This window comes from Mustelus asterias, chromosome 7 (genome assembly GCF_964213995.1).
Source record: "Mustelus asterias chromosome 7, sMusAst1.hap1.1, whole genome shotgun sequence".
Lineage (NCBI taxonomy): Eukaryota > Metazoa > Chordata > Chondrichthyes > Carcharhiniformes > Triakidae > Mustelus > Mustelus asterias.
Genome location: NC_135807.1, coordinates 124151330 through 124163805, shown reverse-complemented (window position 1 = coordinate 124163805; position 12476 = coordinate 124151330). Strand labels below are relative to the sequence as shown.

The 12476-nt window shown below is 44.3% G+C and overlaps 1 protein-coding gene across 2 annotated transcripts in view; it reads right to left on the bottom strand.

Moving 5' to 3' along the window:
- The window catches only part of LOC144495926 (arf-GAP with SH3 domain, ANK repeat and PH domain-containing protein 1-like), a 274726-nt gene extending 263190 nt beyond the window's left edge, over window positions 1–11536 (bottom strand). The window contains exons 1-2 of one of the 2 annotated variants that reach the window (XM_078216746.1): window positions 11077–11536; window positions 10657–10739 (exon numbers count right to left, since the gene is read on the bottom strand). In XM_078216746.1, the coding sequence (XP_078072872.1) occupies window positions 10657–10715 (59 nt within the window). In that variant the 5' untranslated portion in view covers window positions 10716–10739; window positions 11077–11536. The remainder of the gene's footprint in view (window positions 1–10656; window positions 10740–11076) is intronic. The other variant, XM_078216747.1, reaches the window with a different exon arrangement.
- Window positions 11537–12476: the final 940 nt, after the last annotated feature.

Sequence of the window (12476 nt, the reverse complement as noted above, 5' to 3'; positions counted from 1 at the left end):
ACCCTGTCCATGCCTCTCATAATTTTGTAGACCTCTATCAGGTTGCCCTTCAGCCTCCATCTTTCCAGTGAAAACAATCCGAGTTTATCCAACCTTCCCTCATACCTACAGTCCTCCAGACCAGGCAACATCCTGGTAAACCTTCTTTGCACCCTCTCCAAAGTATCCACCTCCTTCCTGTAGTGTGGCGACCAGAACTGCACGCAATATTCCAAATGCGGCCTAACTAAAGTTTTGTACAGCTGTAACATAACTTGCCAACTTTTATACTCGATGCCCCGGCCAATGAAGGCAAGCATGCAGTAGGCTTTCCTGACCACCTTATCCACCTGTGTTGCCACTTTCAGGGATCTGTGGAGCTTTATGCCCAGATCGAGAATAAAATTGAAAGGCTGGCAAGGGTTGGGTGGTTACCATTTTGAAATGTCATCTCCTCTCAACAGAAAGAGCAGGCGTGTCTTAAACTACCATGCATCTTCGTAACACGTATTGCCTGCTTGATCCTTTATAAGGCACCAGCAAGTAAAACATGCATTTGTGGGGAGCAAAATGGAGGTTGACTACTAATATGAGAATGGCATGGCTGAAAAATGAGTGGGCCAAGTAAAAACATCCTTTTTGATCCCAGAAAAACTGGATCATCTTATATGCCACAATTTACAGTAATATCCACTGGTTAAATGTTTATGTACGTATATATACATATATATTATAAACATATGCATGGCACACCATCAGTACTGCACTGGAGTGTTAGCCTAAACTTCTCAAGCTGGGTTTGAATTCATAGCGTTCCGACTCAGGGGTGAGACTGCTATTAACTGAGCCACAGCTGACAGCTAAGAATCGCTACGAGTTTGGTACCACACGGTGACTCGGACCTAGGTAAACATAACCTATAAGAGTGATAGATAAAATGGAATCACACAGAAAAGAGACTGAAAAATCTTGGAATGTCACCATCAATTTGGCCCCAAGCTTAATCTCCATAATATTCAATACTGCGGCCTTGCCTCAAGCTGAGTATAATTTATTGATATATAGATGGAATAGAAATGCATTTACCAGATGTTTAGGATTTTAAAATAAGTTATTGTCTTTTTGTGTTTTGGACGATTTCTGCTGTATTTTATAATTTAATAGATCAAAAGATTACTAAAATTTCAATCAACATTAACATTCACCATAATTTGTTTTGACCTCAATGACGTGTAACACAAATTTTGTATTTTCTTTGGGAAAAAGAATGGATGATATTTAAAAATTCATTCATGGAATTTGGGTACCGCTGGCTGGTCCAGTATTCATTGCCCATCCTTAATTGCCCTTGAGAAGGTGATGGTAAGCCGCCTTTTTGAACCACTTCCATCCGTACTTTGCACGAACACCCACAATGCTGTTAGGGTGGGAGTTCCAGGAGTTTGACCCAGTGATATTGAAGGAACTGGCGATATATTTCCAAGTCACAATGGTGTGTGGTTTGGCGGAGAACGTGCAGGTGGTGGTATTCCACGTGTCTGCTACCCATGTCTTTCTAAGCTGTAGAAATCGCAGGTTTGGGATATGCTGCCAAAGGAGCCTTAGTGAGTTTCTACAGTGCATCTTGTAAATAGTATACTTGGCTGCCACTGTGTGAGCGTGGTGGAAGGATTGAACGTTGAAGGTGGTGGATGGGATGTCAATCAAGTGGGCTGCTTTTTCCTGGATGATGTCAAGCTCCTTGAGCGTTGTTGGAGCTGCACTCATTCAGGCAAGTGGACAGCATTCCATCACATTCCTGACTTGTGTCTTTAGATGGTGAACAGATTTTGGGGAGCCAGGAGGTGAGTTACTCTCTGCAGAATTCCCAGCCTCTGACCTGCACTTGTAGCCATCTTACATGGTTGGTCCAGTTCAGTTTCTGGTCAATGTTGGTGATGCCACTAAGTGTCAAGGAGACTCAGTTCACTTATTGGAATGTCAACAAGCCATATTTGTTTTGTTACAGGCATTTAAATTCCCTCTTGTTGGAGATGGTTGTTGACTGGCATTTATGTGGCGGAAATGTTACTTGCCACTTAGCAGCCCAAGCCTGGCTATTGTCCAGGTCTTGCTGCATATGGACACAGACTGCTTCAGTATCTGAGGAATCTTGAATGGTGCTGAACATTGTGCAGTCATGCGCGAATATCCCCACTTCTAACCTTATGATGGAAGGTCATTGATGAAACAGTGGAAGATGGTTGGGCCTAAGATACACACTACCCTGAGGAACTCCCACATTAGCATCCCAGGACTGAAATTTTTGAACTTCAACAACCACAGCCATCTTCATTCGTGCTAGGTATTTTATGACATTATGTACTGTGTTAACTGTAAACAATTTGGTTTACCACTCAGCATCCAAAAATGTTCTGTTTAAGGACTTTTGGAAACCTTTATCTTGATTTTAAATTCCTTTTACTTGGTTCACGTTGTAATTATTTATTCAACTAAGAAAATAAATTCCTATTAGTTCACTTATTGGAATGTCAACAAGCCATTTTTTTTTGGTACAGGCATTTAATGGCTTTTACCATTAGCCTTGCCCTTGGACAGTGAAGTTTTTATGTTTTGTGTATCAGGTTGTTTGTTGAACATGCGAGCTGGTAATGACACAGCAGGAGAAACAGGGCAACTGGGAATTGAGTGAAATGGGCAACTGTATATTCCCTCAACAAATGAAATTGAAGGTTTGTGAATTAACAAGGGCTACAAAGATAGTTTAAATTAAAATGGGTGAATTCAATGTCAAATCAGGTACAAAAAGATGATTTTTAAAAATTGGATTACAAGGAAGATTGACAGTCAGCGTTAAGGTGAAAGTTCTCATCAATTCACTGATTTCTTGGGGATTGGACACTGGACAGAGCGCAAGAGCACCCTCTCTGAAGGAGTATAGTATCAACGTCAGTAACTTGTGGATGTCTGAGTTATCCTGCGCATGTTCAGACCCTTGAAGTTGCTGTCAGCTTCAATGGAAAGATCACAGTGAATGCTGACAGTTTTTCCAACATTACCACTGCAAAATCTGGGCTATTTGTGAAAAGGGTAGGATGGCTAGTGACTCCAAAAGGTGCTTTTTCCTATTACTTAGATCTAAATAGTCAAATCTCAATCATAAGATTAACAATTTACCCATAGTAATGATGTGAAAAAATAGGCAAAACGTTTCAAGTTATCTGGATATTATTGGATCAGAATTTACAAAGAAAATTACAGAGAAGCCAATGGTGCTCCTTGTTCTTTAGGCACAATTGATGCAGAAACTTCACGTGAGGAGCAGGTGCAAGGAAAATATTTTTGAGCAATGGTTAAAATCTCCTACAACAGTTAAAATCTGAAGGTCTGAGACACTGCTCTTAAAGCTGTTTACTTTGAGGGCCAAAGAGGGTATTTGGCTGTCATTACCAATTTATAAGCTGTTGAAACAGTCAATAACAGTACATAGGGGCGGCACGGTAGTACAGTGGTTAGCACTGCTGCTTCACAGCTCCAGGGACCTGGGTTCGATTCCTGGCTCGGGTCACTGCCTGTGTGGAGTTTGCACATTCTCCCCGTGTCTGTGTGGGTTTCCTCCGGGTGCTCCGGTTTCCTCCCACAGTCCAAAGATGTGCGGGTTAGGTTGATAAATTGCCCCCTAGTGTCCCGGGATGCGTAGATTAGTGGGATTAGTGGGTAAATAAGAGGGTTAGAGGGATTAGCAGGTACATATGTAGGGATACGGGGATAGGGCCTGGGTGGGATTGTTGTCGGTGCAGACTCGATGGGCTGAATGGCTTCTTTCTGCACTGTAGGGGTTCTATGGTTTCTATAATGATGATTACCAGACCTAACATTCTGAGGTGAGTTTACTTAATGTGCAAACGCAGCAACTTCAGGAAACTCATAGGGAGGTTATTTTCACAAAGCTGGCGGCAGAGTGGTGCAAGTTGCCAAAAAGGTTCCTCTCTTCCTCACCATAAATTCAGGCCAATTGTTAGGTTTCAATGCCAGAGAGGTTGATTTGCAGTGATTAACATTTATCACATCGCTAAAAGGGTACTTAGACATTCACCGGAAATCTACCGCCTCGCCTGCCATGGAATCGGAGCGGGCGAGGGGCAGACAAAGAAAATGCCCGTTGACCTCTGGCGGGAATTTCCAGTCTCGCTCAAGTCAGGCCGTAAAATCCCACCCATTATGTTTCAAGACTTAGCTTTCTGTGGAGAGCAGTTTGTAGTTATTGCACAAATATAATAGTTTCACATCATTCATTGTATTTCAATGGTGAGGCAGATAGCAAAATGCTATTTCCACAAAGTTGATTCATTCAGCAAGTTTTGAATATCCACATGTAACCGTGCACCAGTTCCTCACGTGAAGTTTCTGAATCATTTGTGCCTAAATAAATTCCTAAGCAATCATAGAATCCCTACAGTTCAGAAGCAGGCTATTCGGCCCATCGAGTCTGCACCAACTCTTTGACATAGCATCTTACCCAGCCCCACCCCCCACCCCCCCCCCCCCCGCCCATCCCCGTAACCCCATGCAATTACTCCGCCAATCCATGTAAACTACACATCTTGGGACACTAAGGTGCAATTTAGCATGGCCACTCCACCTAACCTGCACATCTTTGGACTGTGGGAGGAAACCGGACCATCCGGAGAAAATCCACGCAGATATGGGGAGAATGTACAAACTCCTCACAGACAGTCATCCAAGGCCAGAATTGAACACAAGTCTCTGGCACTGTGAGGCAGTGGTGCCAACCACTATGCCATTGGGCCATCATTGAATTGACGAGAACTTCCACTTTTACACTAATGGTCGCACTATAAAAATTCTTGAAAATGTTTACCCCTGTTGAATGAGGTGTAACTGGGCTTTTAATGGCAATCTGATCTCATAATCATTGTTAAACAGTCGTACCTGCCCTGAAAAGCTAATTCTATATTTGTGGAACATTAAATTTCACCAACATAAAGAAAACTCCACACATTTTTATAATAGTCAATTTTTTAAAAGCTTGTTTATGATATTTTAGCTTCTGCCATAATCCGATCATAATTACTAATGTTTCCATCTGAAAATTCAAATTAAAAATGAAAGGCAATCAATGCCTTTAGCTTAAATGAGCAAAATACTGTGGATGTGAATCTGAAACAAAACAGAGGACACCGGAAAAGCTGTCCGGAGAGAAAGCAGAGTGAGGCCTTGACGGTCCGAGGCTCATAAGATCCCGCCCAAGGCCAATGGAGAATGCCGTGCTGCGAGCCTCGCCCACTCCGATTCTGGGGCGGGCGAGGCGGTAAAATCCCAGCCTTAATGTTTCAAATCTGCTTGACTCTCCTTCAGAACTAAAGAGAAGGAAAATGTGTTGGATATTATACTGTCGCTGTGAGAGATTGCAATAAAAATGAAGTGAACTTGAGAACAAGTGTGAGATGGGGGTTGGGGCAAAGAGGGTTTGCATTGAGACAACAAATGTATGGGATAGAAAAAAAGGGGTTAAGATGGAGGAGAAGATTCACAGTCTAAAGGTATTGAACTCAATGTTGAGCCCTGAGGGCTGTAACATGCCTAATCAGAAGATGAGATGTTGCTCCTCCCACTTTTGTTGGTCTTCACTGAAGCATTGCAGCAGGCCAAGGAGGGACATATGGGCATGAGAGCAAGGTTCTGAGTTAAGATGGCAACAGGACCATTGGGATCATGCTTGCGGGCTGAGCGAACGTGTTCCGCAAAGTAGTCACCCAGTCTGCATTTAGTCTCCCCAATGTAGAGGAGACAGTGTCGGGAGCAGCAAATACAGTAGATCAAATTGAAGAAGATGCAAGTGAAACGCTGCTTAACCTGAAAGGAATGTTTGAGGCCTTGAATGGTGAAAAGGGAGGAGGTAAAAGGGCAGGTGTTGCCGGGGAAGATGCCTTGGGAAGAGCATGATGGAGGAGTGGACCAGGACGTCACAGAGTGAGTGGACCATGCGGAATGAGAGGAAGATGTGTTTCGTGGTGGCATCATGCTGGAGTTGGCAGGAGTGGCTCCTTTGAATGAGGAAGCTAATGCGGTGGAAAGTGAGGACACAGTTCCCTATCCTGGTTCTGGGAGGGAGGGGAAGGGGTGAGGCAGAGCAGGAAATGGGTTGAACCCAGTTGAGTGCCCTGTCAACCACAGTAGGAGGGAAACCTCAGTTAGACATGTCAGAAGGGCCATTTTCAAAGGTGGAACAGAAGCAATAGAGGGGAAGAAACTCAGAGAGTGGGATGGAATCCTTACAGGAAGCATGGCATGAGGAGCTGTAGGCGAGGTAGTTGTGAGAGTCAGTGGGTTTGTAATGAATATTGGTGGCCAATCTATCATTGGAAATAGAGACAGAGAGGTCAAGGAAGTGAAGTGCCAGCGATGAACCATGTGAAGGTGAGAAAGGGGTGGAAATTGGAAGCACAAATCCATACATTTTCCAGGTCCAGACAAGAGGATGAAGAAGCACTGACACAGTCATCAATGTACGGTGAAAGAGTTACAGGGGCAGGCCTGAGTAGGACAGGAACAAGGAATGTTCCACATAACCCACAAAGACAGGCAGAACCATGCAGGTACCGATAGCCACACCTTTCATTTGCAGGAAGTGAGACAAGTTGAAGGAGGAATTATTTAGTGACAGAACAAGTTCAGCCAGGCAGAGCAGAGGTGGTGGATGGGGATTGTTCGGGCCTCCACTCAAGGAAGGTCAGACAGCCCTCAGACCTCCAGACAAGGGATGGAGGTGCAGAGGGATTGGACATCCATAGTTAAGAGGCGGCATTTCGGGCCAGGGAAATAGAAACTGTTGATGTGACATAGGGCATCAGAGGAATCATAAAATATAGATGGGAAAAGACTGGACAAGAAGAGAGAGGATGGAGTCAAGACAGGAAGAATTTATTTCCGTGCGACAGGAATCATAGAATCATAGAAACCCTACAGTGCAGAAGGAGGCCATTCGGCCCATCGAGTCTGCACCGACCACAATCCCACCCAGGCCCTACCCCCACATATTTACCTGCTAATCCCTCTAACCTACGCATCCCAGGACTCTAAGGGGCAATTTTTAACCTGGCCAATCAACCTAACCCGCACATCTTTGGACTGTGGGAGGAAACCGGAGCACCCGGAGGAAACCCACGCAGACCAGGAATAGGCTGGTACGCTGGTTTTACCAGGGCAGTCTGTTTGTGGATTTTGGGAAGGATCTACAATTGTGCTGTGTGGAGTTGAGGGACTGTGAGGTTACAGGGATGACCTCCAGGGGCGATGAGATCAGTGACAGTCCTGGAAACAATGGTTTGATGTTTGGAGGTGGAATCATGGTCTAGGGGGGAATGGAGTAAGTGCCTGAGAATTGGCGCTCAGCCTCTGAGATAGAGGTCAAGTCGCCAGACAACAATGGCAGCACCCTTGTCAGCTGGTTTGATCACATGGACAGGGATGGACTCAAGAGGACAGAGCTCAGCAAGTTCAGAGGCTCTGATGAAACATAGAAACATAGAAGATAGGAGCAGGCAGAGGCCATTTGGCCCTTCAATCCTGCTCCATCATTCATCACCATCATGGCTGATCATCCAACTCAATGGCCTAATCCTGCTTTTTCCCCATAACCTTTGACCCCATTTGCCCCAAGTGCTATATCCAGCCGCCTCTTGAATGCATTCAATGTTTTGGCATCAACTACTTCCTGTGGTAATGAATTCCACAGGCTCACCACTCTTTGGGTGAAGAAATGAAGGGTCATCCAGACTTGAAAAGTTGGTCTATTCTCTCTCCACAGATGCTGTCGAACTTGCTGAATTTTTCCAGCATTTTCTGTTTTTGTTTCAGATCCCAGCATCCACAGTATTTTGCCTTTATCAGGGGGAGACTGGGTGAGAGGGGCAGAGAATTTGAGATGGCTGATGTCACGCCAACAATTCTCAATTAGAAGATTATGAGCAGGAAACCGGAAATGGGCTCGAAGTGAAGGGAGGATACGGAAATGCTTCTAACTTCCTGTCTGTGAGAACGCTTCAAAGTTATTGGCTGTTTATCCTGCTTGCTGACATCAAAGTAAAGTTTAAAGTTTATTTATTAGTCACAAGTAGGCTTATATTCACACTGCAATGAAGTTACTGTGAAAATCCCCTCATCGCACACTCCGGCGCCTGTTCGGGTACACTGAGGGAGAATTTAGCATAGCCAGTTCAGCTAACCTGCACATCTTTGGACTGTGGGAGGAAACTGGAGCACCCGGAAGAAACCCCCGCAGACACAGGGAGAACGTGCAGACTCTGCACAGACAGTGACCCAAGCCGGGAATCGAAGAGTACTGACGCTGTGAGGCAGCAGTACTAACCACTGTGTCACTGTGACATCTCACTGATGCTAAACATCAGGGCACCCCCACCCCCTGACTTAATGCTAGATTTTAAACAACTATCCAAAAGGGTGGGGGGGGGGGGGGGGGGAGGAGGCGAGGGCAGCCACACCACACTGGTCACTAGGTCTTTACGGACAGCTTTTGTCCAGATCAGTGGCCAGAGACATCGCTTCCCCACTGATCTCACAATCCAGCCCTCCTGTGGTCCCAGGATAGAGTGGACATGGAGAGGGTGTTTCCGTTAGTAGGAAAAACGAGAACCAGAGGGCACAACCTCAGACTAAAGGGACAATCCTTTAAAACAGAAATGAGAAAGAATTTCTTCAGCCAGAGAGTGGTGAATCTGTGGAATTCTTTGCCGCAGAAGACTGTGGAGGTCAGGTCATTGAGTGTCTTTAAGACAGAGATAGATAGGTTCTTGATTAGTAAGGGGATATGGGGTTATGGGGAAAAGGCAGGAGAATGAGGATGAGAAAAATATCAGCCATGATTGAATGGCGGAGCAGACTCGATGGACCGAGTGGCCTAATTCTGCTCCTATGTCTTATGGTCTGTCTCTCTCTCTCCCTGACACACCAAATTAAATAACTAACAATTAGTACCTGGTTTCTTCTCTATTACTAATTCTTCTTTCTGGTTGCTTAAGGAGTTACACAATTGTTTGCCTTGCCTACAAAAAACAGAACCCCTGCAGAAAGCCATGTGGTTTTTCAATGGTTGGCTCTGAGGAACTTGCGAGTGCATATAAAGTCTATAGGCAAGTGCAAGTATAAACTCCGTACTCGCTGCTAACCACAAAATCCGCTCCTATGCACATTCATTCCCTTTTTGTGGTCTGCAGCTTACTCCCTCTCTCTCTCTCTCACACACACACCCACCACACACATTGGAGCTTTTGCGCCACCTTCAGGTTTTAAGCAAGGAACAATAGCGATAAATCTTAAGGATGTACGCAATTCAGGGGTGAGTGTATGTTTTTTAGTGCCACATCATCATTTTTGTTCTAAAGAGAGCTTTCCACCAAACGGCATGTTCGGCCGAATACCCAAAACAGCAGAGTATGTTTTTAAATCGTGTACACTTCGGAATTTTAAACAAAAGAATAAACTACTCCCTCTCAAAGCCGCACTTTTCTTTGTCTCAGCATTCATAGGTTAAGTGGTTCAATCTGCTTCAAAATAATGCAATAATGGAATTTTTGCATCAATGCGTGTGTTTTTTTTTCCGAAAAAGAAAACCACAGATCCATGCCATGTGTCCCCTCAGGCCGGACCCGAGGAGAAATAGTAAGATTTGCCAGCTGAGGAAGTGTTTATGTAGTCAAGAGTAAAGTAACATTTTAACATAAACACTTAGCCAAGCAGACACACACACACACACATCCGTTCCTCGTGTAAGCAGGAGTTCCCTGGCAATCTCAACCTCGGCACAAAATGTTCCCGGAGTTTTAAAAAAAAGAACACACAATGATTTAAAACCACCGTGATTTATTCACGCGATATTTTCTTCCAGAAGCTGACTGTTTATCAGCAAATTCCCTGAAGAATGAGTGGTGTGTGTGTGTTTGGGGGGAGGTTAGAAGGGGGGTCTAAAGGGAATCTGTCATCTCTCAAAAGATCCAGATCCTGCCAGGTCTTAGTGAAACAAGAACTAGTTTTGGAGAGGAGGCGGCGGGGGGGGGGGGGGGGGGAGAGATCACAATCATATCATTACAGTGATGCTTCTTTAGAATTAACACATCTTTAATAAAAACTACTTTACCATATTCACGCAGCAACAATATCTGCTCATTTCTCTAATGTTTAAATTTTAGAAGAAATATTTCTAATAATATATTTCTTATAATATATTTCTTATATACTGCCACAAATTCTTTATTTCACCAGAAACAAGTTTACTGCAATCACTGCCAATTGCTCAGATTAAAGCATTCCTCATTTGCACATACATTGTGTGTCTTTTGAGTCAAACTCTCCCCAGGGTCGTGGGGCCAGTGACACCTTTCTGGCAACTTTCACTGTCATCAGGACATTCCCTCAGCACACGTTGCCCTTTCCACCTCCAACCTCCCCCACACCCACCCCAAGACGTTTCCCAATTATTTACACCGCTTCCCCCGCCCTCCAAAAAAAAACAACATTGCTGCAATATTTCGGGCAATGTCAGAGGTTGAACCAGGAGGATCTAAACAGAAAACAGTACCCGGAGAGTGATAAACCACGTTGTTGGGGGGGACTTGTCTCTTTGGCAGGTTAGCTTACCGGTTCCACAGCGAATCCCTGGAGGAGAACGTTGATAGTCTGGAGGTTGAAGACCGCATGGTTTATTTCACACCGAATCCGACCTAAGTGAATGAAAGCAGCAATGAGCCGGGCTGGCTTCTCCAACATGGAAATTGCAGTTTACTTGTGTTACAGCCTGGCTTCATGTAGAGTTTTGCAAGCCACTTACTAACAACACTGGGGGGAGAAAGTCGACAAAGCATAACTGTAGAACAAAACTAAACAAAGTTTCCCTTTTAACCAAAACTCAGAATTATAATAACTACAAAATCGAAGATAATAATTGTTTTTTTAAATATGCTTAATGTACGGATTACTAGTTGGTCGTTTATGGGTTTTCATTTAAAAGTTCCAGATTTCAGGAATCATACTGATTGTTTTAAAGTTTAAAATACCTACGTGTAGACGGGACGCCGATGTCGATGCAGTGGGTTCATGCCGATCCTATACAAAGTCTAAAAGATCTGCTTTATAGAGAAAGACACAGCGCCTATTCTTTAGGGCACTTTTCGACACACTTTACCAGTGGTTATTATTTTAAAATCTACAGAAAGTCCCTCGGGGACATATGTGCCGCGCCAGTAACAGCCCGAAGTCCTGCAGTTTCTCCAAACCACGCCTATGGTTTTCAGCGACTTACCAAAACTTGTAACTGCTTTTCTTCCCCACGCAAGTCTGTAGGTGAAATTAGCGCTGCCATTATACCATTTTCGCTCTCCTCTCAGGTCCCCCCCCCCCCCCCTCTCTATCCCTCAAACCGCTTAGGTGGAATGGACTGTTAAGAAAGTCTTGTTGAGTCGGCGCCAGCAATGGAGAGAAGAGAACTGTGACTTGTGTCCATATCCGTTCCTTGTGCTCTGCGGGAAGCTGGGATTCAAAAACGGAAGGAAAATCCACCATGTGAGCGGTACAGAATACAATGGGCAGAAATGTGGCTGACAGCAGCGACTCCAGGAAATCCAACGGAAATCAGATATCTGTAAAAACATGCACATCTTTAGACTTAATACCTAGCATTGAATGCATCCATTACACCATGAAACTGTTTATTATTACAATGTGCCAATATTTGTATTAAGTACATGTAAACATTGGTTATTTATTTTAAAAAATACATTGTTGTACGATAAGGAGTGATAGTGAAAAACCTTAATGTGGCAAATATGGCCCTAGTTAATTTCGCCCCTCGCCCTAATAGGGAACAGGGGGAAGCTATTTAACCCCCAGCCTGTTCTGTCATTCAGTGAGACCATGCCTAACCTGTGAACTAACGCCACATACCCAACTCTGCCTTGTATCATTAAATAATCTTGGTTCAGAAAATATCAATCCCAGATTTAAAATTAACAACTGATCTATCCAACACCACTTGTCATTTATAGAAGTGGGCTCCAAACTTCTACAGCCTTTTGAACATAAGAAATAGGAGCAGGAGTAGGCCATTTGAGCCAGCTCTGCCATTCAATGAGATGCTGGCTGATCTTCTACTTCAGAACCATTTTCTGGTGCTTTCCCTGTAAGGTAAAGTCACCATAGTCTCAGATGACCATAGGCTGAGAGGGAGAGCTGACTGGTGGTGATTTTAACCTGAGGGTCACCACACTTCAGGCAAGGGGCAAAGTTGAGAAGGTGGGGCCTTCACGGATAACCTCAGCTGGTACAGGAATTGAACTCGCGCCATTGGTGTTGCTCTGCATCATGAACCAACTGTCCAGCCAATTGAGCTAAACATGTAGAAGGTGTTTATTAACTTCATTCCTGAAAGGTCCGGCTCTAATTTGTAGACGGTGCCCCCTCAC